The sequence below is a fragment of the Setaria italica genome, chromosome VII, assembly GCF_000263155.2.
Source record: "Setaria italica strain Yugu1 chromosome VII, Setaria_italica_v2.0, whole genome shotgun sequence".
NCBI classification, from domain to species: Eukaryota; Viridiplantae; Streptophyta; class Magnoliopsida; order Poales; family Poaceae; genus Setaria; species Setaria italica.
Window position 1 is genome coordinate 22,662,688 of NC_028456.1, and position 22,126 is coordinate 22,684,813.

General features: G+C 47.5%; 4 protein-coding genes across 4 annotated transcripts; 1 reads left to right on the forward strand and 3 right to left on the reverse strand.

Moving 5' to 3' along the window:
• The first annotated feature begins 4,808 nt into the window (after positions 1-4,808).
• Positions 4,809-7,633, forward strand: LOC101776026 (FT-interacting protein 1). Its single transcript, XM_022828669.1, has one exon. The coding sequence runs from the start codon at positions 5,054-5,056 to the stop codon at positions 7,508-7,510; it is 2,457 nt and encodes an 818-aa protein (XP_022684404.1). The 5' UTR covers positions 4,809-5,053; the 3' UTR covers positions 7,511-7,633.
• Positions 7,634-8,010: 377 nt separating this feature from the next.
• On the reverse strand, positions 8,011-10,243 carry LOC101776968 (60S ribosomal protein L6-3). The gene is made up of 4 exons (XM_004975881.2): positions 9,945-10,243; positions 9,755-9,861; positions 8,455-8,636; positions 8,011-8,367 (listed from the first exon to the last, which is right to left on the reverse strand). Exons 1-4 carry the CDS (start codon positions 10,157-10,159, stop codon positions 8,212-8,214), a joined length of 660 nt encoding a protein of 219 aa, XP_004975938.1. The 5' UTR covers positions 10,160-10,243; the 3' UTR covers positions 8,011-8,211.
• Positions 10,244-11,526: 1,283 nt separating this feature from the next.
• LOC111257805 lies at positions 11,527-12,481 on the reverse strand. The gene is made up of 3 exons (XM_022827891.1): positions 12,282-12,481; positions 12,097-12,176; positions 11,527-12,000 (listed from the first exon to the last, which is right to left on the reverse strand). The coding sequence occupies exons 1-3, from the start codon at positions 12,367-12,369 to the stop codon at positions 11,884-11,886; spliced, it is 285 nt and encodes a 94-aa protein (XP_022683626.1). The 5' UTR covers positions 12,370-12,481; the 3' UTR covers positions 11,527-11,883.
• Positions 12,482-16,233: 3,752 nt separating this feature from the next.
• Positions 16,234-20,362, reverse strand: LOC101777376 (beta-glucosidase 12). The gene is made up of 13 exons (XM_004975882.3): positions 20,099-20,362; positions 19,586-19,655; positions 19,369-19,427; positions 19,093-19,168; positions 18,900-18,977; positions 18,700-18,787; positions 18,036-18,288; positions 17,809-17,924; positions 17,503-17,720; positions 17,125-17,156; positions 16,909-17,011; positions 16,685-16,793; positions 16,234-16,570 (listed from the first exon to the last, which is right to left on the reverse strand). The coding sequence occupies exons 1-13, from the start codon at positions 20,246-20,248 to the stop codon at positions 16,402-16,404; spliced, it is 1,521 nt and encodes a 506-aa protein (XP_004975939.1). The 5' UTR covers positions 20,249-20,362; the 3' UTR covers positions 16,234-16,401.
• Between the last annotated feature and the right edge of the window lie 1,764 nt (positions 20,363-22,126).

A 22,126-nucleotide genomic window follows, 5' to 3' on the forward strand; every position in this document is an offset into this window, starting at 1 on the left:
ACACAGCTAAGGTAAAAAAGACACACCCGGGACGACATTTTTGAGTGGACGGTTACAGGAAAATGGAGGTGGGCTGGTTGCAACAACGCGTGGCGGCGGCGGCGGCGGAATGAAACCAACGGCCTAGTTAGGCCCATCAACAACAAGTGCGGCCCACAAAATTCCCCCCCCGCAAGCTTTTTGTGTATTGCAAGTTTGCAACTGATGGCCGACCCATCAAATGAAACTCTGTACAAAGTTTTGTAACACTACCACTGACGTGTTCCAATTTTGCGCGGCTCTCATATTCGTTTTCTTTCTTTTCGTTTCGGTTTACATATCATATTACATTCTCATTCAGCAAAATTTCCCATGTTTCTAGGTGTGGTTTTTTCATGATCCATGCAAATGCACTAGTCATTTCCAGAAAAGCTAGGCTCCCATCAATGGAGAAAGACCAGAATCCTTGAAAGTAACTAAATTCCAAACCACAACTTTTGGCATAGAAGTGAGTCGATGAACCAATCAATCATATAGCTGGCCACTAATGTACACTTGCTGCATGCTGCAGAGTATTTACAGCGCCCATTCTTCGACAAAATATATCTGGATATTTTCATGGCATCAAAACTGAATTTGAGGATGAGCAATGGAGCGCAGCACACATATTCATTCAGCAGGGTTAGGAACATATGTAATGCATTTCGAAGAAGGCAAAGAGATTCTCCAGACCGCAGATTGGTTGGACAATGTACATGAGACAGCTGAAGTGTACGTGGATCAATCTGCGACCCGGAGCACGAGCATGTTAACGTGAAGGATTTGGATTTCCCCAGAAGATGAGTAGGCCCGCATCTCAGTTACATTGTCCAACTTATCGACATCATGCGCACCATTTTGAGGAATAATTTCCTTCCTTTTCTGGGAGATCTTTCCCTTGGCTCAAACCCTACACTTACAAAACCACCACTGTTAGTAGACTTGATGGGAAAAGAACTGATTGCATCACCCTAGTTTTTATAAACTTATTAGTGATAACCACGAAGTGGAAATTAAATGGAAATGGCAATATGTAATTGAGAATCAAGGTTGCCATGAAGGCATTATTACTGTAGTCTCGTCAAATTCTGAATGTGCAACCATGCACAACGCGTTCAGGTCAACATATTCCTTCCAGACCATCGTGCCACATTTGCCAGATGAATAGACACACTTGTTAGTGTTCTTGTCATTGTCCATGTTACAAAAAGTCATGAATCACAATAACTTCTGCAAACAAATTCAAATTTTGGTAACAGTATGTCCTGGTAGAGTTTCATGCTAGTGATTGTGCATTTGTGCTTATCTATCAAGAGTCCATGTGCCACCAAGTAAAATTGCACCTAATGTATAGTTGCAAAGTTACGCTTGAGACTTCTCATATAATCTTAAACCCGAGGCAAATTTTTTGTATTAACAGCAAGTGCAACCTGGTCGTAATTCGCAGTCTAAAGAAATATGTAAATATAGAACAGAATAGGAACAGGAAACTTACCAAAAGGAGTAGGATTAGGGGGAAGACACTCTTCTTCCAGCATCTTATCAGAAATCTGTTCTTTTCTACCCTTCTTTTGGTCAGATTTTGGACAAATGCCAGCTTGGTGATATAGTTAGGCAAAACACAAATAAGCTGGACTCAAACAGGTAATGCACTCTTCTGAGTATAGTAAATAAATGTGGAAAAGGTAGAATTCAGTGTTTTGCCTTGGAAGGGTTCTGCTAAAGCAAAGCAATATTCCCCTACTCTTCTACGAGCACTTATGAAATCCAATAAACCATCCACAGAGAGTTTCTTGTTTCAGTGAAGGTAAGCCAAAAAAACACACCAGTTCTTGGCATGCTATTAGCAAAGCATATCCTTGACAAAACTATGAGAATCCTCTATATGTTCCTAGGCCAAGATGTTGCATTACTTAAATCTATATTCTTTCATGATGAATATGAAGAATTATTGATATGACACGCCATCAAAATTAGTGCAGAATGAGATCTCTGAATTCTCCATATTCATAAAGTAGTACTCGAGACGATTTAACAATGGCACCACACTCAGTTTAATAGAAACGAGAACAACATGAAGACAACCATGATTCCATGAACGCCGCAAAATGGCAAAGTTGAGTATGAATAAATTTGTCACCACAGGCTATATCTACTACATATGACATACACATACGAGAATTGAGACTAGCTCTTAGGTTCAGACAATAATGTACTAAAATCTGCTGGACTGCTGCTGAAGTGAGGAAACGTTTTGAAACAGAAACAGTAAAATCGGTAGCTAGTCCTTGCAATTTTGTGAACTGAAATGCATTCACGCATAACTTACATGAAGAGAAATGTGTCAGGCAATCATCGAGCTTGTGGTGCGCCGCGTGCTCTCCGAGCTATGCCTGCACGAGGAGCTCGGTCGTCGCCTCGTCGGTGCGAGCTTTACACCCATCAGAGGGTCGGAGAGGAGCTGGATGGTATCGGGATCCGGCGACAGCGCGGCGCACCCACATCAACGTTGGCCGCTCGCCGTCCCCATCAGCGGCTCCGCATGCGCTCCACCGCCACAAATGCCGATGCGCGCGCGACAGCGGAACGGACGCGCATAGAGTGTGAGGATTGGCTGGATCCACGGTTGAAACACTTGCCGAGGCCCTGAGCCCCTGAGGAGCGACGCCGCCGGAACCCGGAGGATCTCCATGTTGAAGCTGCGGCGGGCGCCGACGGCAGCCGATATTTACAAATTAGCCCTATATTTTTACAAATACAACCCTAATTTGGATCGCGACTATTAATCGCGATCCAAAACTTTACAAATAGGACCCTAATTTGGATCGTGACTATTAATCGCGATCCAATGTTTTACATTAGCACCCTAAAATACTTTTATTCCGGTCGATTTTTGCACTTTAGCCCCGGCGGCTCGTTGGCCCCCGCCGGCCGCCGCCCAACCGCCGCACCCCGCCAGAAGCGCTTCACGACCGAACAAGCGATATGCGGCCGCCGCCGCCCGCCCTCCATGTCCACCCGGCGCCACCGAAGCCGCGGAAAGGAGCAGAGCAGCACGACACGAGGAGCTCTGCTACTCTGCTAGGTATTCTTCTGTGTTGTTCTTCAGTCATAGACCAACAACTGAAGCAATACAAACACGAACTCAGCTCAGTCGACTTCATGTTTCTCTTTCGGAATTATAATTTTGGTTCATTTTTTCTTTCATCTTCGGCTCCTCGTGTTTCCCCGTCACAAAAGCTTAAAGGCGCCTTCCAGTTTCAATCATAACCCGTTTACCATTCTCATGAATTCATCGCAAAAACAGCTTTGAATTACAAACGAAAAAATAGCAGAGTTCGTATGACTTGGCACTACACTTCGTAAATTCTCGAGTTAAAGGGGATTTTGTTCTGATTCACATGGTAGAGCCTAGCTGGTCGTCGTTCAGCACTATAATAGTGTCTAGTCCTCATGATCATGAATTAGCCAAGTAAAGGAAATGTCTAGTGGAAGCATGCAACCTTTGGCAAAGCAAGCATACTAAACTCAGGGCAATGAGCAAAATGAGAACAAAAGAAAGCAATGGATGAAGTATCGAGAAAGAAACCAAGGGACCAGCAAAGTTCAAAAGGCCTCGATATCACATTAGTTTTTTCTTCCTGAACATTCAGGTCTGATTTCTGAAGGAAGCAGTAGACCCTACATTGAGCTGGGACTTGTCCAGCAGGAGTAAGCAAAAGGTAAACGGCCTAAGCCCACAGCACTATTCCATTGCCGCCGGTCAAAATACTTCAATTGCAACGAGGAGAATAAAGCTCCAGTGTGAAAAAAATAAAATAGAGTAAAATAAAGGGGCTTCTTTGGTTAAAGCAAACCTGGCCCCCCAAAGGCTCTGAATTGCTTTTGCTTTCAACACAAGTACACACTTTGCCCTTTCCCCCCTCTTGGTTCCATCATGTAGCTTAGTACTGCCTCCGTCCTAAAAAATAGCTACATTTAGCCTTTTTAAGACATATTAAGAAGAATGCTAAAATGTCTAATATGTCCTTCATTAAACCTGTCCATTCGTGCGCATGTGTTTTTTGTGTGGTAATTATACCTTCCTTATATGTCTCCACACAAATAAAAGGTATCGTGCATGCTGCCATTTATTGACAGTCAGAACCACAAGACAATTGATTGCCATAGGGTTATTTTTGTCCATTCATCCATTCAATCAGAGTTGTCAACTCAAACGTACGTAGCTGTATTTTGGAACAAATTTTGAACTCTAGACGTAGTTATATTTTGGAACGGAGGGAGTGTGTAATACCCAGCCGAGAAAAATCTCTTGGTTACTTCAAAAAAAGAAAAGAAAATTCTCCTGGATCAAAGAAAATTGTGTTGTGATTTATTTTTTCTCATATGTACGATATTAAAGAGCGACAGTGCATCTTGTAGTGTAATTCCCGTATAAACCAAGTTAATGATTTATGGTCTGTGTACATACTATATATTTTTGAGCTAAGCTAGCTCTGAATACTTCCTTTAAAAAAACTCTGAACACTTCAGTTCCAAACCTGACAGTATATATTTCTTTTGATAATTTCCACAGGTAAGTCTTCCGGGAGGAAAACATGACTATCAGAGATGTTGAGAATGGTTGTTTCAACTACTTTCATCAAAATTGCCATGAGTCTTTCATCCTCTTAAACTAGTTACCTGACCAGGAATACATGATACAGAAAAGCAGCTGCGTATACAGGCAGTTTCCTGAGAACGATCTCAGGAGTCTTCACCAACACTCCTCTTCCTAGGTCCTATTCAAATCCAGGCAGATGCACCCCCACCAACTCGTCGTGACGCACCTCGACTCGAATCACATGACCTCAGCTTTACTCCCGTATCCACAATTGCGTCAAGATTCTGCAAGTGTCTGTACAGTCCATTGCCTGCTTCGTGCCACCTTGCACGCCTTCCCTTGCCGGCGACGGGGAAGCCGACCACCTACCTGACAGGCGGACACGTTGAGAGCCAACGCCCCGTGCCACTGTCTCTGCCGACCTCTCCGATCATGGCGTACCCGAATGTGTTCCGCGCCCAGGCGCCGCCAGTGAGAGTGGAGGATCACAAGGCCGCCAAGGACGCGGCGGCGCCTGTGCCCCAGGCCAGGGAGCAGTGGCCGGCCGGTGCCAGCAGAAGCGCAAGCCCACATGGCGCCGGAGCCGGGTGGCTGGGTGGCCTTGGCTCCGGGGAGAGGCTGGCGAGCGCCTACGACCTCGTGGAGACGATGCATTACCTGTACGTGCGCGTCGTCAAGGCGCGCGGCCTCCCGGCGAGCGCGGTCACCGGCGGGTGCTGCCCCTACGTCGAGCTGCGCGTCGGCAGCCACCGCGGCGCGACGCGGCATCTCGAGGGGAAGGCCAACCCAGAGTGGAACCAGGTGTTCGCCTTCTCCAGGGACCGCGTCCAGGCCATGGCGCTCGAGGTGCTCGTCAGGGACAGGGAGGGCTGCGTCGGCAGGGTCGCGTTCGACATCGCCGAGGCGCCCATGCGCGTGCCGCCGGACAGCCCGCTCGCGCCGCAGTGGTACCGCCTCGAGGGGGCAGGCGGGAAGATGGCGGCGAGCGGTGAGGTCATGCTCGCCGTCTGGGTCGGCACGCAGGCGGACGAGGTGTTCGCGGACGCGTGGCACACCGACGCCGCGCCGGTCCGCGGGGGCAACGGCGCGGCGGCGGTGCAGAGCACGCGGGGCAAGGTGTACGTGACGCCGAAGCTGTGGTACCTCCGGGTAAGCGTGCTCGAGGCTCAGGACGTCGTGCCGCTCGGTGCCGGCGGCGTCGCTGACAAAGGCCGTCACGCCGAGGTCTTCGCCAAGGTGCAGGTCGGCGGCGTGGTGCTCAGGACCAGGCCCTGCATCGCGAGGAGCCCGACGAGCCTGGCGTGGAACGAGGAGCTGGTGTTCGCCGTGGCGGAGCCGTTCGACGACCCCGCGGTGCTCATCATCGAGGCCCGCGCGCACCCCGGGAAGGACGAGATCATCGGGCGCGCCGTGCTGCCGCTCACCGTCTTCGAGAAGCGGATGGATCGCCGCCAGGTCCAGGCGCTGTGGTTCAGCCTGGAGCCATTCGGACGGCCGGTGCGACCGCCGCCGGAGGCCGTCTTCGCCGGCCGCGTGCAGCTCCGCGCGTGCATCGAGGGCGCGTACCACGTCATGGAGGAGCCGACCATGTACGCCAGTGACACGCGCCCGACTGCGCGGCAGCTGTGGCGCCCGCCGGTCGGCGTGCTGGAGGTCGGCGTCCTCGGCGCTCAGGGGCTCACCCCGGCGAAGACCGTCCACGGCCGGGGCGTGACCGACGCGTACTGCGTCGCCAAGTACGGGCACAAGTGGGTGCGCACGCGCACCGTCGTGGACTCGTGCAGTCCCCGGTGGAACGAGCAGTACACGTGGGAGGTCTACGACCCGTGCACGGTGCTCACGCTCGCCGTGTTCGACAACTGCCACCTCGGCAGCGACGCCACCGCCGCCGGCGCCGGCGCCGTCAGGGACCAGAGGATCGGCAAGGTCAGGATCCGCCTCTCGACGCTGGAGATGGACAGGGTGTACACAAACGCGCACCCGCTCGTCACGCTGCACGCGTCCGGTCTGCGCAAGAACGGCGAGCTCTGCCTCGCAGTGCGCCTCACTTGCCTATCCCTCGGCAGCGTCGTGCACCTCTACGGCCAGCCCTTCCTCCCCAAGATGCACTACGCCCACCCGTTCACCGTCCAGCAGCTGGACAGCCTGCGGCGGCAGGCGGCGGGCATCGTGGCGGCGAGGCTGAGCCGCGCCGAGCCGCCGCTGCGCCGGGAGGTGGTGGAGTACATGCTGGACGCGGACTCGCACGCGTGGAGCATCCGGCGGAGCAAGGCCAACTTCCTCCGCGCCACGGCGCTGCTCTCCGGCGCGGCCGGCGCGGCGCGGTGGCTCGCCGACGTGTGCCGCTGGAGGAACCCGGCGACGACGGTGCTCACGCACGTCTTGTTCGTGACCCTGGCGTGCTTCCCGGAGCTCATCCTGCCGACCGTGTTCCTGTACATGTCCGCCGCGGGCCTCTGGAACTACCGGCGCCGCCCGCGCCGGCCGCCGCACATGGACGCGAGGCTCTCGTGCGCCGAGGCGGCGCACCCCGACGAGCTCGACGAGGAGCTGGACACGTTCCCGACGTCGAGACCCAACGCCGTGGTGCGCGTGCGGTACGACCGGCTGCGGAGCGTGGCCGGGCGGATCCAGGCGGTGGTCGGGGACGTGGCGACGCAGGGGGAGCGGGTGCGGTCGCTGCTTGCGTGGAGGGACCCGAGGGCCACGGCGATGTTCACGGCGTTCTGCCTCGTCGCCGCCGTCGTGTTTTATGTCACGCCGATCCGGGTCGTGGCGCTCGTCGCCGGGCTGTACGTGCTCCGCCACCCGCGGTTCAGGAGCAGCATGCCGTCGGCTGCCGGCAACTTCTTCAAGAGGCTGCCGTCCCGGGCTGACACCATGCTGTAGTCTGCAGCTCACTTCGTGTATGGCATTTTCATTGCAAACCGGCCTGCAGTTTCAAATGTACTGTAGCCTGCACAACAGCCTGCAGTTCATTGCGAGTGCATTCGTGATCAACAAGAGTACTATTTTTTGCTGCGTACTATTATTGCCATGATGCTTGATGCATGTTCAGATGCGCATCATACAAGGATATACCATAAACACTGATGATCTCAGTAATTCCGCATCACCCTATTCAAAACTCATCACTCATCAGTAGTATGACTGAAATTGAGATTCCTCAGCAAAATAGCACATTCAGCAACCAAAACATAGTCAGAAATCAGAATACATTCACAATTTGATACATCAGTTAAAATGGTGAGACAAGTTCACCTAAGCCACCTGAATTGAAAGCGATAACAAGCTTAACTGATTTAACACAGAACGAGACACAGATCTGAATAGATCATACTCCTGCTCATGTGATCAAAGCCACGGAAGAATGCACAAATGCCAGGACAGGACTTTGCAAATAGCTTACATGTATAGTAGTGTCGTGCAAAAGATCGCTAAATTAACCAGCAAAATATATGACTTCATTAAAGATTTGACAGTGATTCAAATGGAAACCAAAGGTTCACCAGTCAGATACAAAATTCAGGAGCACACTCAGGTAGACCAGGCAAAGTGACTATTGAGCTTCGCACCTAGCACCAACTAATCTAGAAAACCATCTCATGGGGCTTGTCGCCATCCCTGAGAGAGAACCGTGCACCAAGGTAGGTTTTCAGATCCGGAACAGCCTCAATAGCTTTGATCAGCTCAGCATCCACGGTCTTCTGGTCGTCCTTCTTGAACTGCGGCAGGTCCTTGGTCGCCTGAAAGATACAGATAGATCCCTTCAGTAACGCAATGCAAGGTTGCATAAGAAAGGAAAACAAGCTTCAGACCGCATAGAAACACACCTCCTTCTCTGTCTCGAAAAGTTCACCCTCGGTCTTCTTTGCCTTCTGCTTCTTGTCCCTGGCAAAGTACGCGTCATCAAACTTCTCCACGTTAACACCCGAGATATCAACCTTTGTGGAGGTTGCAATGACGTAGGTCTGGTTCACACGGCGGATTGGGACACCGTTGATCTTGAAAGGTCCTGAAAGACGGAATATTAAATATTAGTTAATACACAAGAGATAAAAAAAACACTGACAAAAACATGCAAAACAGTCTAGAAAACTAATAGTATATAACAATCCATTCGCATTTGATGATACCCTGTTAGCTGGTACTAGCATGCCACAAACAAATGCAACATACTGATCCTACTCCACCATATAACAACTAATGATAAATATACATCAGTAGAGCTGTAAACTGTGCATGACCAAATGACCTCAGCAACAGTGACAAAGAGAAATCAAAGTTTTAATACCTTCCCTATCATCCAAGTCTCAGGGATATTCATGTTAAACAGGTATTTGCTTCGCAAATGCACACTGAAATTGTAGGTGTCAAAGCTAGCCTATGGTCTGAAAACCAGTATAATATATCTCTTAAAGCAAAACAACTGTACATATTCTTGGTAAAAGTACTTCATTGAAATGCACCATGATCATCCAGCAAGTATTTATCACTGGATGTTGGAAACATGACAACATTATCCTTTATTTATTTGCAGGTAACATGTCAAGATAACTAAAAGAATAAAAGAAAAAAAGTATTGCAGATGGAGAACAGAAAGTGAGACACTAGCAAACCATTTCAACTACCCTTGGTCCAGGTAACAATGCAACAAAATTGCCAGACTCAGTTGAGATCTTCCATTGCTAAATAACATTAGTCCATAAAATCAGTGTCACTGCAACAACTAATTTTACACTCACAGGCAAATATAAGCATGGAACTGCAATATGCTAGTGACCTCAATTTTAAGCAAGTAATACATGTGGTTTCCGTCATATGCAATGCAGATTTTCATATCATTCAGCAAACAAGTCAATAGTAAGATGAAGCATGTTCGCTTCAGTACAACAGCAATAATCGACCCTCAATCTAGCACATTCCACCACGGAATAAAGGCAGGTAAATGCTTACATGAAGCAGTCAACATAGCCATTCCCTACAAATAATGCATTTGTAACACTCCGCATTCATTCTTTAATTCATCACATATTCAACAAACACTAAACTTTGAGCATTGGACACCAAACATCACGAAGCAATAAACAGAAAGTCCAACTAAACTGTGTCTGATTAGCAACGTAGGCTCACCAGTAACAAGGAGCATGCCAGATTTGAGCTGCTTGAGGAACACGACTCTCTTCCCCATGAACCTCCCGGCGAGCAGGATGAGCACGGTGCCCGGAGTAATGGACGACCTGCACGCATCAGAAACCGTCAGTACTCGCAGCTCACAGCAAGCAATTCGACCCGAAGAGACGATGATGCTGTCGCGGGGAACCTGAGCTTGGTAGGCTTCGGCTTGCGGGTGCTGGGCTTGCGCGGTTTCACGTCGTCGGCGGGGTAGAACTTGGGCTCGGCGACCGCGGCGGGCTTCTCGGCCTTGGGGAAGGCGCCGCCATGCTTGGCCTTGATTGCCCACAGCCCACGGCGGTGGTACGCGTGCGACCGCGAGGCCTTCTTGATGCCCATCGACAGCTTAGACGACGGCGCCATTGGATCGTCTCGCGGCGCGGCGGCAGCGGGGCGGCGGCGGCGGCGGCGGCAGGGAGTGGAGGCGGAGGTGGAAGAGAAGCGGGGGTGGGGGTTAGGGCTCGGCTTTTATATCTCGCGGCGGCGTGGGGAATTGAGAGGTGGTAAACCCTAGTCGTCGAGTGGAGCCTGATGGGCCGGGATGTTGGGCCTATCGGCCATATTTCTTGATTGATTGTGGGCTTATGGCTCACACTTAAGAGTCTGGTTCCTCTCCAAAAAAAAAAAAGAGTCTGGTGCTCCTTTTCCTAAATCTACTTTCTTTCTTTCTTGAAAAACGGGGTAAATCTACTTTTCAATTTTCTCATTTCAAGCAACTTAATTTATATTTTTTTCTCGTACAATAATTTTAGTATAATACGATCTGCAAGACACATCACGAAGTCTTTATATTTAATCTATTTCTTAACGTATCATGAATCTTTTGCAACGCGCACAGCGCTCTTGCCGGTGCAATGGTAAATTGTGCGGTCAGCATTCAGCAAGCATCCATGGATCTCATGGCGGTTCCTTGAGTTCCTAAAAGAAAGAAGCGAGCATTCACTTTCAACAGTTTGTGTAACACATTCTCCCAAAGTTTCATCAGAAAGTGACATAACAAAGCACTATTCAAATCCTGCCCACGCCACAAACAATTCAGCCCTGCCGAATTTCAAGCAAATAAGCAATGCCAGTGGTTAATCATGCAACAGAAGGAAAGTAAGCTAGCATCATGCCATGCTTAGCTAACAAGTCCAAGTCATCATGTTTATTTTTTATGCTTGATTCTTGAGCATACAAACCAAAATCCATAGCTGCCCACAACTTCTGGCTATTGGAAATCTGAAAGCCTTGAAAACATCATGCAGACACCTCTGTTTATAGAGAAAGCATATATATGAAGCACCATCTGATACGCTCACTGACTGGATTCAATTTGATAACGTGAAAATGCAACCTTTACACTTCTGGGTACATAAGACTCATTTTAATATAACTCAGAAAAACGTTGTACTAGATTTTAGTAACATATTAATCCGTTGCTGGGGCAAAGAACAACTGATAATGCTGCAACTGCAAAAATGCTAGCGAATCAGGCTAGAACAATCCAAAGAAAATGAAAAATGATCTCCTTTTTAGCTTGGAGCCAAGCTGCACAGAGGCCCTACACATGCATTCTAGACAAGTGGGCATGCACTCTTTCCCTGCCCAAGCACAGAACTGAACAAAGTTGCTTTCTTCCTGGAACGGGGAAAAGGCACAGAAGTTCTGGATTCCTACCCCCCAATCTGAACTTTAACCATCAAGTTTCAACGCCAAAGATGTTTGAAAACAAGCTGCCAATTTATAGATCAAAACAACCAGAGATCCCAAACAGAATGTCAAAGAATGAACCAGCAACAAAACAAACTGACAATATTATAAGGGAAAGAAGAACAATTCATACATGGTGTACACACTTATTATGAATTATATTCTCTTTCCCTAATTTGGTATGCAGAAACAAAGTTTGGATGATAGGTAATGTCTGATGCTGTCTCCCCCTACTACAACGATGGAATTAGGAACCAAAAGGGCATCACAGATTCAATTGAACAAGAAAGAAAGAACACAATCGTCGTGGAATCCGGTCCACGCCTGACGACCGATCAAGATCACAACTCCCAGGACGCGAGGATCCTCCTCCTCCTCCGCCGCCGCGCGCGCGATCACGGCGACTGCCTCCTTGGCCCCCGGCCGTGGTGGTGGATGGGGTCTGGTCCCGTCGGCACCTCCCTCTCGGACTCCGCGCCGAACCCCGTTGTGCTCACGTCCTCCGCCGCAACCTGCGCGCCGGAGAGAACCCCCAGCGGAGAAAGAAACCATCAGAAAAAGAACCGCCTTTTCTTGATCCCAGGCCGCAGCACGGCGCGCTTCTTTACCTTGGCCACGTCCGCCTTCTCCCGCATGCCCTGCGCCGTGTCCATGGGCGCCGCCGTCTCGAGCCGCCGCAATGCCGCTGCTGCACCGCCGGCGAGGGAGAGGGGGAAAGCGTCAGGGTTTCGGGGCGGCGAAAGAGCCAAGAAACGTGGTCTACGAAAGCGATGAGTGGGCGTCACGGACGTACCTGCCCGGTAAGAGGAGGCGGCGGCGGGCGGCAAGCAGGCCAGGAGGACGGCGACGGCGAGCACGGCGACGATGGCCGCGCGAGCCATCCGGCCAGACCAGACCCGAGCTCGCGGACGCGGGCGGCCGCTAACACGCGCGAGGAAAGCGAAGAGATGGAGGAGGAAAAAATGGAGGCTTTCTCTGCTCCAAAACCCTCTGCCCCTGCCCTGCCCTGCGCCGCAGAGTTAGTTTCGCCCGTCTGTCTGGTGGGGGGCTCCAACGAAAACCAGGAAGGCTTGGACTCTGGAGGCGCATCGCCTCGCGGCGGCAGGTGCTTTCCTCCCTCCCCCATCCGTGCCACGGTCACGTGCCGCGTCGACACCTGGCGCTCCGATCACGCACGGCCGGGCTCCCCCTGCCGCGCCGTCGCGGCTGGCGCCGTATGTGGGCCCGGAATGCAGAGAGACAGAGAGAGCGGCTCGGTGCATGCGGATTGGCCCGGGGATTTCTCGCCTTGGCGCCGAGCCCGAGCGGCCGTCCCCTCGCCGCGCTAGGACGCTGACGTCACCGACAGCTGGTGGAGGCTGTGTGCTGTTGGGCAGGCGGTCAGAGCCGTTGGGCGATTTTACAGCTTTGCCACTGCTCGGATTCTTTTTTGCCTTTTCACCTTGGAATGGTAGAGCAGACAGTAGAGGCTGGAGAGACGCAAGGAGATTTGAACTTCAAAATATCTTTGGACCTCATCCAAAAGTGAAAAAAAAAGATAGTGCTTTGGACTGCTAGTAGCGAATTACAGTAGGTTACGTATTAGCATTAGACATGAAGTTTAGGACTAAAAAGATCACTAGTAGGGGAAAATTGTCAGAAAAATGGACAACATGGACGGAGGTATTTTCATAATTCTTCGGTTCTTCCAACCACATCAACGTCAGATGGCAATTGGCAACTTCCCGATCACCAGCAAACAGAATGTAGCCAAATTCCTTGAAATAACGAAAATGTGTTGTCAAAACGGCATCTTAAAGAAAAGAAAAGAAAAGGTGTTGCCAAATACCGACTAGAATGCGATCTTGCATTGTCGATCTCTGTTTTTTTTTTCGTGATACCAGAAATATAGTGTGCTTTCTAGTTTTTGAACAACTGGATGAGCAGAGTGCACTGGAGCTTTCCAGTGTGTCGCTGGCAGTAGTGGCACCAGCTAGCTCCGAGTTTGAACAGTGAAGAACCAAGACAAGCTGGAGTGCATGTCTCATGGACACAGGACTACAGGGGTACAAGACAAGATCCTGAAGGAAAGAAGTAGCTTTCACAGCAAAGGATCTGGGGGGAAAAAGTACAAGTCATACCTTTGCTTATGTGCTACCACTAGAGAGGAAAGGAGTCTACCAACTCCAACACAAAACTGCCAAAACATGGCCAAGGAACGCTGCTACTCGGAGCCATCAACCCGAAACTACTGTAACTCTTGCAAAATGTATTAGAGATATTGCAATTTGCAAACAACTGATCTTTGATCCATTCGTTTTTAAATTAAAGAAAAATAATTCACACTTCAGAATCATGTTTCTTTTTCCCACAAGGGAACAGAATACTCGAAATTCCAAAGCATCCACGATGGACAAGAAATTACCGAAACCTCCTAATAAGACGCCCGTGAGCCCGTGACCACGTTATTGGTCAGTTCAGTCATATGACATATGATTGCAATAATGCAAAACTCGGAGTACACTTGATTAATTAAATCTAATGTTTGGTTGATTGTATTATTTGGTTCATGTATGAAATAGTTCAAGCTACCCTTTTTATTTGGTTGGGTGAATTGTACCAACTTATATAGGATAAAGCTATCACACTTAATGTACTTTTCTACTGATATGAATCATATAGTACAAATAAATTAGTTGAACCACACCATCCAAAATCATCCATACGTACATCACATGGTGCATGCAACCAAACACATTTCACATCATCACTACTAGTTCCTACGGGTACTAAGTACCACATATTTCTTCTAATGAAACTATAAGTACTATAGTACCACTATGTTCCAAACTACAAGGCATTTTAGTTTTGTCCTATAAGTCAAAAAAAATTAGCCGATTAAGTTTATACAAAAGTACATAAATATGGACAACACCAAACTAGTTTCACTAGATAAAAACCATGAAATATATTTTCGTAGTGTTTTTACTTAAAATTGTATATTTTATATTTTTTTCCTATAAAATTGTCACAATTTGATATGTTTGATTTAGAAGAAAATTAAAACGACTTTTGGAACTAACGGAACATGGATTGGCTAGCTTTAGCGCGCTTCGTTACCCTCAATGGATTAACTTAGTGCTTATGTTCCGTAACTAGAGTATATAGCTGTGTGACAGAGAGAGCGGTGTTTGCTCCCTTTTTTTTCAAGATAGGAGCGAGTGGTTTTTGCTGTTGTTTACAGATTTGCCATGTGACATTGTTATGCAAAGTCCGAAAGCCAGGCCCACGGACCATCATCCTTGACTGGACCGAAACGAGAGAGGCCGTGGGCATCATCATCATCCATCACAGACAGGCTGGCTGTGGACATCACAGCCCATAGGCATGGTTTTGGAGCCCATAGGCTTTCCGATCGTGCAGTGTCAGCCTCTCGTTGCTGGCTTCATCAAAGCCTTAAAATGCAGAAAAAGGAAATGCATATGTTCAGGTAAGTTTTCGTTCTGTTCTTTGGGTTAGGAGTAGAGCTATTACTTTTATGAAATATCAATGTGTAGGATGGTGCCGAGATTTGCACCATTGCGAGAGATGTATAGACATTCGGATTGCCATAGTATCATGCAAGTTTTGCAACCGAGTCAGGAAAAAGATTTCAAGTAAGTTTTGGTCCCATCATTTGGGTTAGGAGTAGAGCTCATATTTTTTCCGAATTTATTTCAGGACAAATAGTACATGCAGATCTATATATGTCCACGTTATGCGAGGCTACATATCTAATCTTGTTACAGTCATGGGTGTCTACTGGCATGTTCCTGGCTGTGTGCTCTTTGTTTCAGTGTTCACGAATCACGGCATGCTTGACGATGGTTCTGAAATGAAGTCTTGAGCATTGGTTAGGGGCCATGCCGGTCTGGAGACCAGTGTTTTATATTATAATGTATTGTGTTGATTGACAACCTACCTTTTTGATTTTTTGATGGATCCAAGTATCATATCCAATGGATTTTGAGCGTGTGCTTGTTGGCTTCTTGGCGACATTGTCTATGCTAGGGCCTAGGTGGCATGCCTAAGAAGGTGGTAGCTTGTGGCTAATTGCAGTTGGGCAATACGGGGAGGCATATCAGAAATCAGATATGACTGGGGAAGTGAATGGGTGACATAATTGGCGGCTTGTTGAAGGCTTTGTCTGGAGTTTGATCGTCTCTAGGTTGAAAATCTTGGTATGTAATTTTCTGATTGGATCATGCAATATAATGTTACAGCTTGACGAAGCCGTCTTCATTCGATTATTGTATCACTTGATAGATTAAAGTTTTCTTTATTGAAAAAATAGGAGACACTCACGTGGATTCGTAGATGCGAGGTACTACTTCATGAAAACTGCATTTGATGGTCCATAAGGAAATTCAGGGCTCTAGAAAGAGTTCTTGACACGCGTTTGCACGTGTCTTGGACGGAGACAGATCGAATCGAGAATCCTATTCCCGATCTCGCGCGCTGTGGTCATCACCGCTCAAAACGCTACGGCACCCAGGCCCGGCCTGAAAGCCCTATGTTTGGCACAAGACACTGACAGTGAAAGAACCAACGACGTCGGGGTCGTTCTCAACTGTTCACCTGACCGTTACACCACAACAAACGCATCGTCGTCATCTGCTGACTGTGTCGTCGTGTCACACCCTGTACCCACACACTGATCTCCAAGAACTTCCCACCCCACAATCTTTTGAAAAGTTTGAACAAGTGCAGCAACAAATCCGGGGACGTAAATTGTAAATTGACCGTGATGTTTATTTTTTTAAAAAAAATTAGTACCATGGTCTTTGTTTTTGCCGATCCTTTTATTGTAACACCTTGTCTCTCACGGTACACGCACTGTCAATCCAATCGTACAAACTGAGACCTTAGCATTGTCCCAGCGTCGTTCATGATGCTCATTTCCTGAGGAACTCCTTGAACCAGTGCGCAGATTTCTTGGGGTACCGCTTGTTCCCATCGCTGTAGTCCACGAAGTTGAGGCCGAAGCGAACCGTGAAGCCGTTCCCCCACTCGAAGTTGTCCAGCAGCGACCACGCGAAGTATGCTTTCACGTTGGCACCCTCCCTGCGAAGAAGACACACACACATGGAGCAGACACGGTGAGCTGCGGCCATCTCAAATCTCAGCGACGGCGTGCTGTTGAGAGTGTGTGGATATGATCAGACAGTGTGCTCGGACCTTATGGCTCTCAGCAGGGCAAGCAGGTGCCTGTGGTAGAAATCCACCCTGGTGTCATCCTTGAGCGACTCCTGCAGTGTCACAGTCTTGTTGTTGGCTTCATCAACGCCTGGAGTGCTCCAGAAAAATAATATTGATGTTTAGTTTCCTTTTCTTTTTGTGAGGCTCTTATTTGGTTGCAAAATCATGTCAAGGTCTACTGGATGGGATGATATAGTCTGCACCATTTTCAGTGATGTAGATGGTCGGGTTGCCGTAGTATTGCTTGATATACAGCAGCAGCTCACGGATTCCTTCTGGGTAGATGTAGAGCCATGATGAAGCGGCCTAGTACATGTCATCCATGGAAATGAATCGTTGTGCATAAAAAAGGTTTTTGGTGAAATTACTGGTGATTACTTTTGTGTGCAGGTGCTCAGTTACCAGTGTTTGCAACTTACCCGGGGACCTATAGGCACACCGTTTCGAACACCTAATATAATCAGAGGATGTTAGTATATATATATATTGTGATATATAGAAATTAGAAATACATAGAATTTCAAATCAGATATCAAAGGCAAGTGAAGAAATGATATAAAGAGATTAAACAATTAATGCATTGGAGGCTACGCTTTGAGACATGACAATAGTGTAATGGCCAATTTTGTTCCAGGGTTTGCCACGCTGTATTTCAGGACTTCACCACAAATTACTTTCGATGTCGTTATAAAAAAAAATGTACTCTTGATGTCTGGTTAAAATTAATATAAACATTTACCAAATAACACTAGTATGAAAAAAAACGAAGAACAGAGAGAGATTGCTCCGCGACTCACCGGTAGTGTTTGCTTGAGAATCAGTGCTGTAGCTGGTGTTAAGGCCATTTGATGGAGGAAGGTGGTCAGCGTAGTTTGTAGTGTAGTAGTTGAGTCCGATGAAGTCGAATGAACCCTTAACCAACTCGGACTGTTCTTTAGTGAGCATGGGCAGGCGATTTCCGACCAATCCTTTCATGCTTGCTGGGTAGTCACCTCTAATGAGGGGGTCCATAAACCTGGAAGAACATTTATAGTAAGATTTACAGTTTTACACCATCTTCTAGACTTCTTGAACCATGAAATTGCACGAGTAACAGAATTTACCATCCAAACATGAAGTCTATGGCGCGTTTTGCTGCAGCTTTGCTGGATTTGGAGCGGGAGAAGGGAACAAACCAGTGTGAGACTAAGGTTATCCCGATTTTTCCCTTTTGCGCAGCCTGCATTTGAGCAGCGTTTGTCAGAGCCAAACCACATTGTGGTCTAAACGGACTTCATCTAACAGAAACATCATGTGGGATGGGCTTGGGCGGAATATATGTTATAGACACCTGGTATTTCTCTTTGTATAACCGAACGGTTTCTGCGTGTGCGAGCAGCTCATGGTGTCCCACGATGTAAGGCTCTCTTCCTGAGTCCCCAGCGCTGCATTTTCCCTCCCATGGGGAACACCGGCCCGGCGCTTTTGTGCCGGTGGCGTAGCCCCCTGAGGCGAAGGTGAAGGGCTGGTTGAAGGTGATCCAGTGCTTCACTCGGTCGCCAAACTCCTTGAAACAGACTTCAGCGTAATCCTTGAAGTCATTTCTGCGATGTCCGTAAGTTAGTTTTTTTGGTTACTAATCTTCATTAATTATGGATGCAAACTAAAAAGCATACAAGTAAGGATAAGTACAGTGGTGATGGGAATTCGAGTCCACAGGAGTTTTTCTTCTTATGAGGGGCTAATTTAACTGTTAGTTTTTGACTGTCAATTGCCAACTGAGAAAGCGAAGTGCAATTGTTTTTCAAATAAAGAAAAAGAAAAAAGAAGCGATGTGCAATGCATGCAGCACGAGGGGATTGTGTTTTCTTAATGAGTAGTTCCGGACTTCCACTTCACACACACTCGTGCTATTTTTTTAAAAAAGTAAAACAGAGTTAAACTTTTTTTCGTACACAATTACTGTCTGTCAATTAACCTGGTAGCTGTCATGGCTAACTTAAGCTTGGACTTACACGATATTAGGGCTAAGAAATCCTCCATATTTATCTTCTAGTACCTGAGGCGAGTCCCAGTGAAAAATTGTCACATATGGTTGCACCCCTGCAAATGCACAAGATTATACCTCAAAGGTTATCAGGCGAAGCAAAGAATGAAACTGATGGCCCAGGGAAGTTTCAGCCAATGACTGGAAAAGATATCAAGACATGCATACCTTTAGCCAGGAGCTCATTGATCAAATTGTTGTAGTAATTGACACCTTCTCTGTTAATCCCACCACTCAGACTACCATCTGCCATTCCATCGGAAATGTTGTTGTGAAAGTCTTATCAACTATGACATGCCTCTTTTTTTTTTATCTTAGGAAACACAATGAATAAGAATATCCAGATAAGCTAGTCATGTACTTGGAAGAATTCTTGTCCATGAGATGGATAATCTATACGCATCCATTCCCATGTTCTCCATGAGCTGCACATCTTCCTGCAATTTTTAGCGTGCCAATCTGAATCAGTATGAAGCTAGTTTTATTTTGGGAGATTTTTCCATGCTTGTGATAGATATCTCGAAATTAAAATATACAATAAAGAACCTACAATAACTTGGATAATAATTGTGAAAATATCTTTATAATTCATTTGGAAAAGTAAGACATCCAATTCAAATCCCTACATTCCTAGCACCTTGTACAGATGGTAGGAGTCCACTGCTACATCCCCGGTGCTTCTGTCGGCGATTTTATCTGCCAAGATCAGAAAGAGTTTTTAAGAATTAGGATAAAAAAAGTTCACTACATATCGGTTCTTGTCACTCAATTCAAATGCGTTCTTTTTAGCTTATGAAAAGAAAGGCTTTTGCGTGTATAAAGAAAAAGAAGTAACGAAACATAAGCGCGCATGCCTGGTTGCTGGTGTGTGAAGGTGTCCCAGATACTTTGTCCTTTGCCACCCTCCTTCGCACCACCCTCATACTGCATTAGAATGCCCAGAGAACAGGTCAAAACAGAAACATGCAATAATTATTGAGAAGTAATTAATTGGCAGATCAGGTATATGGTCTAATATCTGCCTGGTAACAGCTGCAAATTTCAACTTTATTTTCTCCCATCATACCATCTGTCGGTGCATGCATTTTTCCGGCACACAAATTGCATACATGTTAAGGTTCTGAAGGAACTTATTTTGGACTCCAACAACGAGCTCGTATCCTTCTATCAGGTTATGATTTTACTACTTGTCATCTATGCGAAATGTTCATCGTCCTGACTCCTGAGAAATTAGAAACGTGTAAACTCCGGCATAATACGGCGCAGATGATCAGGGACAGGACTCAGATGACCCCATAAATTTACTGACAAAAGAAGAAAACCATTGCCGGCCATTACGGCGAATACCAGTGAACTTCTCTGTCTACCTGATAGGCCGATGAGGATGTCCCGAAGACGAATCCCTTAGGGAAGCTTCTCCTGCTGATCGGCGGCGTGCCGGCTGTATCATAGCCAGCGTAGGCGCCGGAAGCGACTGCTACAAGGACAACTGCAAGCAGCAGACGAGCACCGGACATGGCGGCAGCTACGCTCGCGGCCGTTTGGTGCGCTGTCGCAGTGCCGCGAGAGAGCTAAGCTTCGTTGTTATAAGTGATTGGCTAGGTTGATCTCCTTTGGCACCTCCATATATAGTAAAATGTCCATGAAGATCGGAAGGTTGAAGACTTGGCTGCGGGGACAGGGACTGGGACTGGGACAGGGACCCCGGACGGCATCCTATTTTATCCGACCGAGCCAGTGAGCCGCTCCCTGCTGGTCCCGGAAATTTCGCTGGATCACTCAGATAAAGATGTCAGCGTGAATGGAGCAAAGGGACGGAAGCATCACCTCATGTTTTTCACTCTTCTTGCGCTGTCAGGACGCGGCTGGCGCAATGAAGGTTCTGAATTAATCGTCGGCCCTCGGTCTGTGCTAGCTGCTGCTGCTGCTGCCTGTGATGGCGACCTTCGTCCTATGTTTTGCCGACGACGCTTGCTACAGTTGGCAGAATTTGCCAATCCAGTTTCAGTTGGTTTGCGCCTGGCTCCTCCCATCCACCAATGCAGCCTCCCCTCTATATTTCTCAGGCGTATGAATGTTTTTTTTTTCAATCACACAGTTGCAGACGCGCAGATACTCACGTACACGCACAAACACTCCCTACGAATACATGTATGCAACTGTACCCTCTATGAGCACCTCCGAGAGATGTGGACGGACGGATTTAAGATTGGTGAAATCACCACTTGCAAGTTGCGGCACGTCACCTATCCTAAAAGTACAATGCAGCTAATTCCTTAAATAAATTCATGAAACACGAACACAGAACACAGATATCTTATTTGCCGTGATCTACGAAAAGTATCCCCCTCCACGGGGGAGAGGATGGGAAAAGTTTGTGCACTCAGAGCGATTGCTTTCAATAATCAATATTTGTCACGGCTCATCTTCCTCAACACTCAGGTGCCTTCATTCATCGTCATCGCTCTCATCATGCATCTTCGTCATCAACACCGCACCTTGTGGATGTAGACAGCAGTGCTACAAGGACATTTCCTTGAACGGTGGATGGAGTATACAATTACATACAACACCACCACGGCCTGCCCTGTCCGTCCCTACTATTTCGCTCTCAACCCGTAATAACTCAAGAGCTGTCCGAAAGCTCCATTTTTGCACAAACCAACCGAAAAACATTAAGACACACGTCGTCCTGGGCAAGATAGTGAAGGAACTTTTGCTTGCCGCGCGCCCGGCATGACCGACGCGCGCTCATCTTTACACCGCATCAGACGCACGTTTCGGATCGGTCGGCTGACATCCTAGTCCTAGACGATGGTGTGTGGGAGACGCCCATGGGGCACAGTTACAATGACAGGGACATGGACGATGGACACGGCATCGTATATATGCTAGATGCATGGGCATATAAAAATTCGAGAAACGCAGGACGGCATCTCCTTTAATTTGCTAGATTTATGGGAATATAATAGTTCTAAAAAAAGTTGAAAGGTCCATTTGTGTTGGGGAATCGTTAGGGCACATCACTTTTTTTTTTGTCTCGTATTGTTAATAGATGCAGAGATGAAGGGTTTTTCTTCCGACGGACCGAGCAAGATATAAACAATGATACGAGGACCTCTAGGTTTAGTAGTCCATAGAGTGCAAGAGGCTATCTACCAAGTATTTATTGGGCTTGCAATCTAAACTCTTTTGAGAAATGCATGTGCAAGGCATCACATCATCTGAGAGATTTTTTTCAGGAAATAGTCTCTGAGCGAAAGAAGTTAAAAACATGTGTAGTAGATCATGGTTAGCTTAGCTGAAAAAAAGAGAGGTGGTGTTAGCTTTTTTTTAATAAAGGAAATAGTTTCGACCTCTACGATCGCAAACAGCTATTTAGATCATTGAAGCTC

Coding starts and splice junctions, on each gene's coding strand:
- LOC111257805 (XM_022827891.1), bottom strand. CDS start 12,369: ATGGCTCGCGCGGCCATCGTCGCCGTGCTCGCCGTCGCCGTCCTCCTG. Junction 12,177..12,281: donor CGCCTCCTCTTACCGGGCAG/GTACGTCCGTGA, acceptor CCGGCGGTGCAG/CAGCGGCATTGCGGCGGCTC. Junction 12,001..12,096: donor AGAAGGCGGACGTGGCCAAG/GTAAAGAAGCGC, acceptor TCCGGCGCGCAG/GTTGCGGCGGAGGACGTGAG.
- LOC101776026 (XM_022828669.1), top strand. CDS start 5,054: ATGGCGTACCCGAATGTGTTCCGCGCCCAGGCGCCGCCAGTGAGAGTG.
- LOC101776968 (XM_004975881.2), bottom strand. CDS start 10,159: ATGGCGCCGTCGTCTAAGCTGTCGATGGGCATCAAGAAGGCCTCGCGG. Junction 9,862..9,944: donor CCGAAGCCTACCAAGCTCAG/GTTCCCCGCGAC, acceptor TGATGCGTGCAG/GTCGTCCATTACTCCGGGCA. Junction 8,637..9,754: donor TGGCATGCTCCTTGTTACTG/GTGAGCCTACGT, acceptor TCCGTCTTTCAG/GACCTTTCAAGATCAACGGT.
- LOC101777376 (XM_004975882.3), bottom strand. CDS start 20,248: ATGTCCGGTGCTCGTCTGCTGCTTGCAGTTGTCCTTGTAGCAGTCGCT. Junction 16,794..16,908: donor CATCTACATCACTGAAAATG/GTGCAGACTATA, acceptor GGAGCACTCCAG/GCGTTGATGAAGCCAACAAC. Junction 16,571..16,684: donor GCCCTGCTGAGAGCCATAAG/GTCCGAGCACAC, acceptor TCTTCTTCGCAG/GGAGGGTGCCAACGTGAAAG.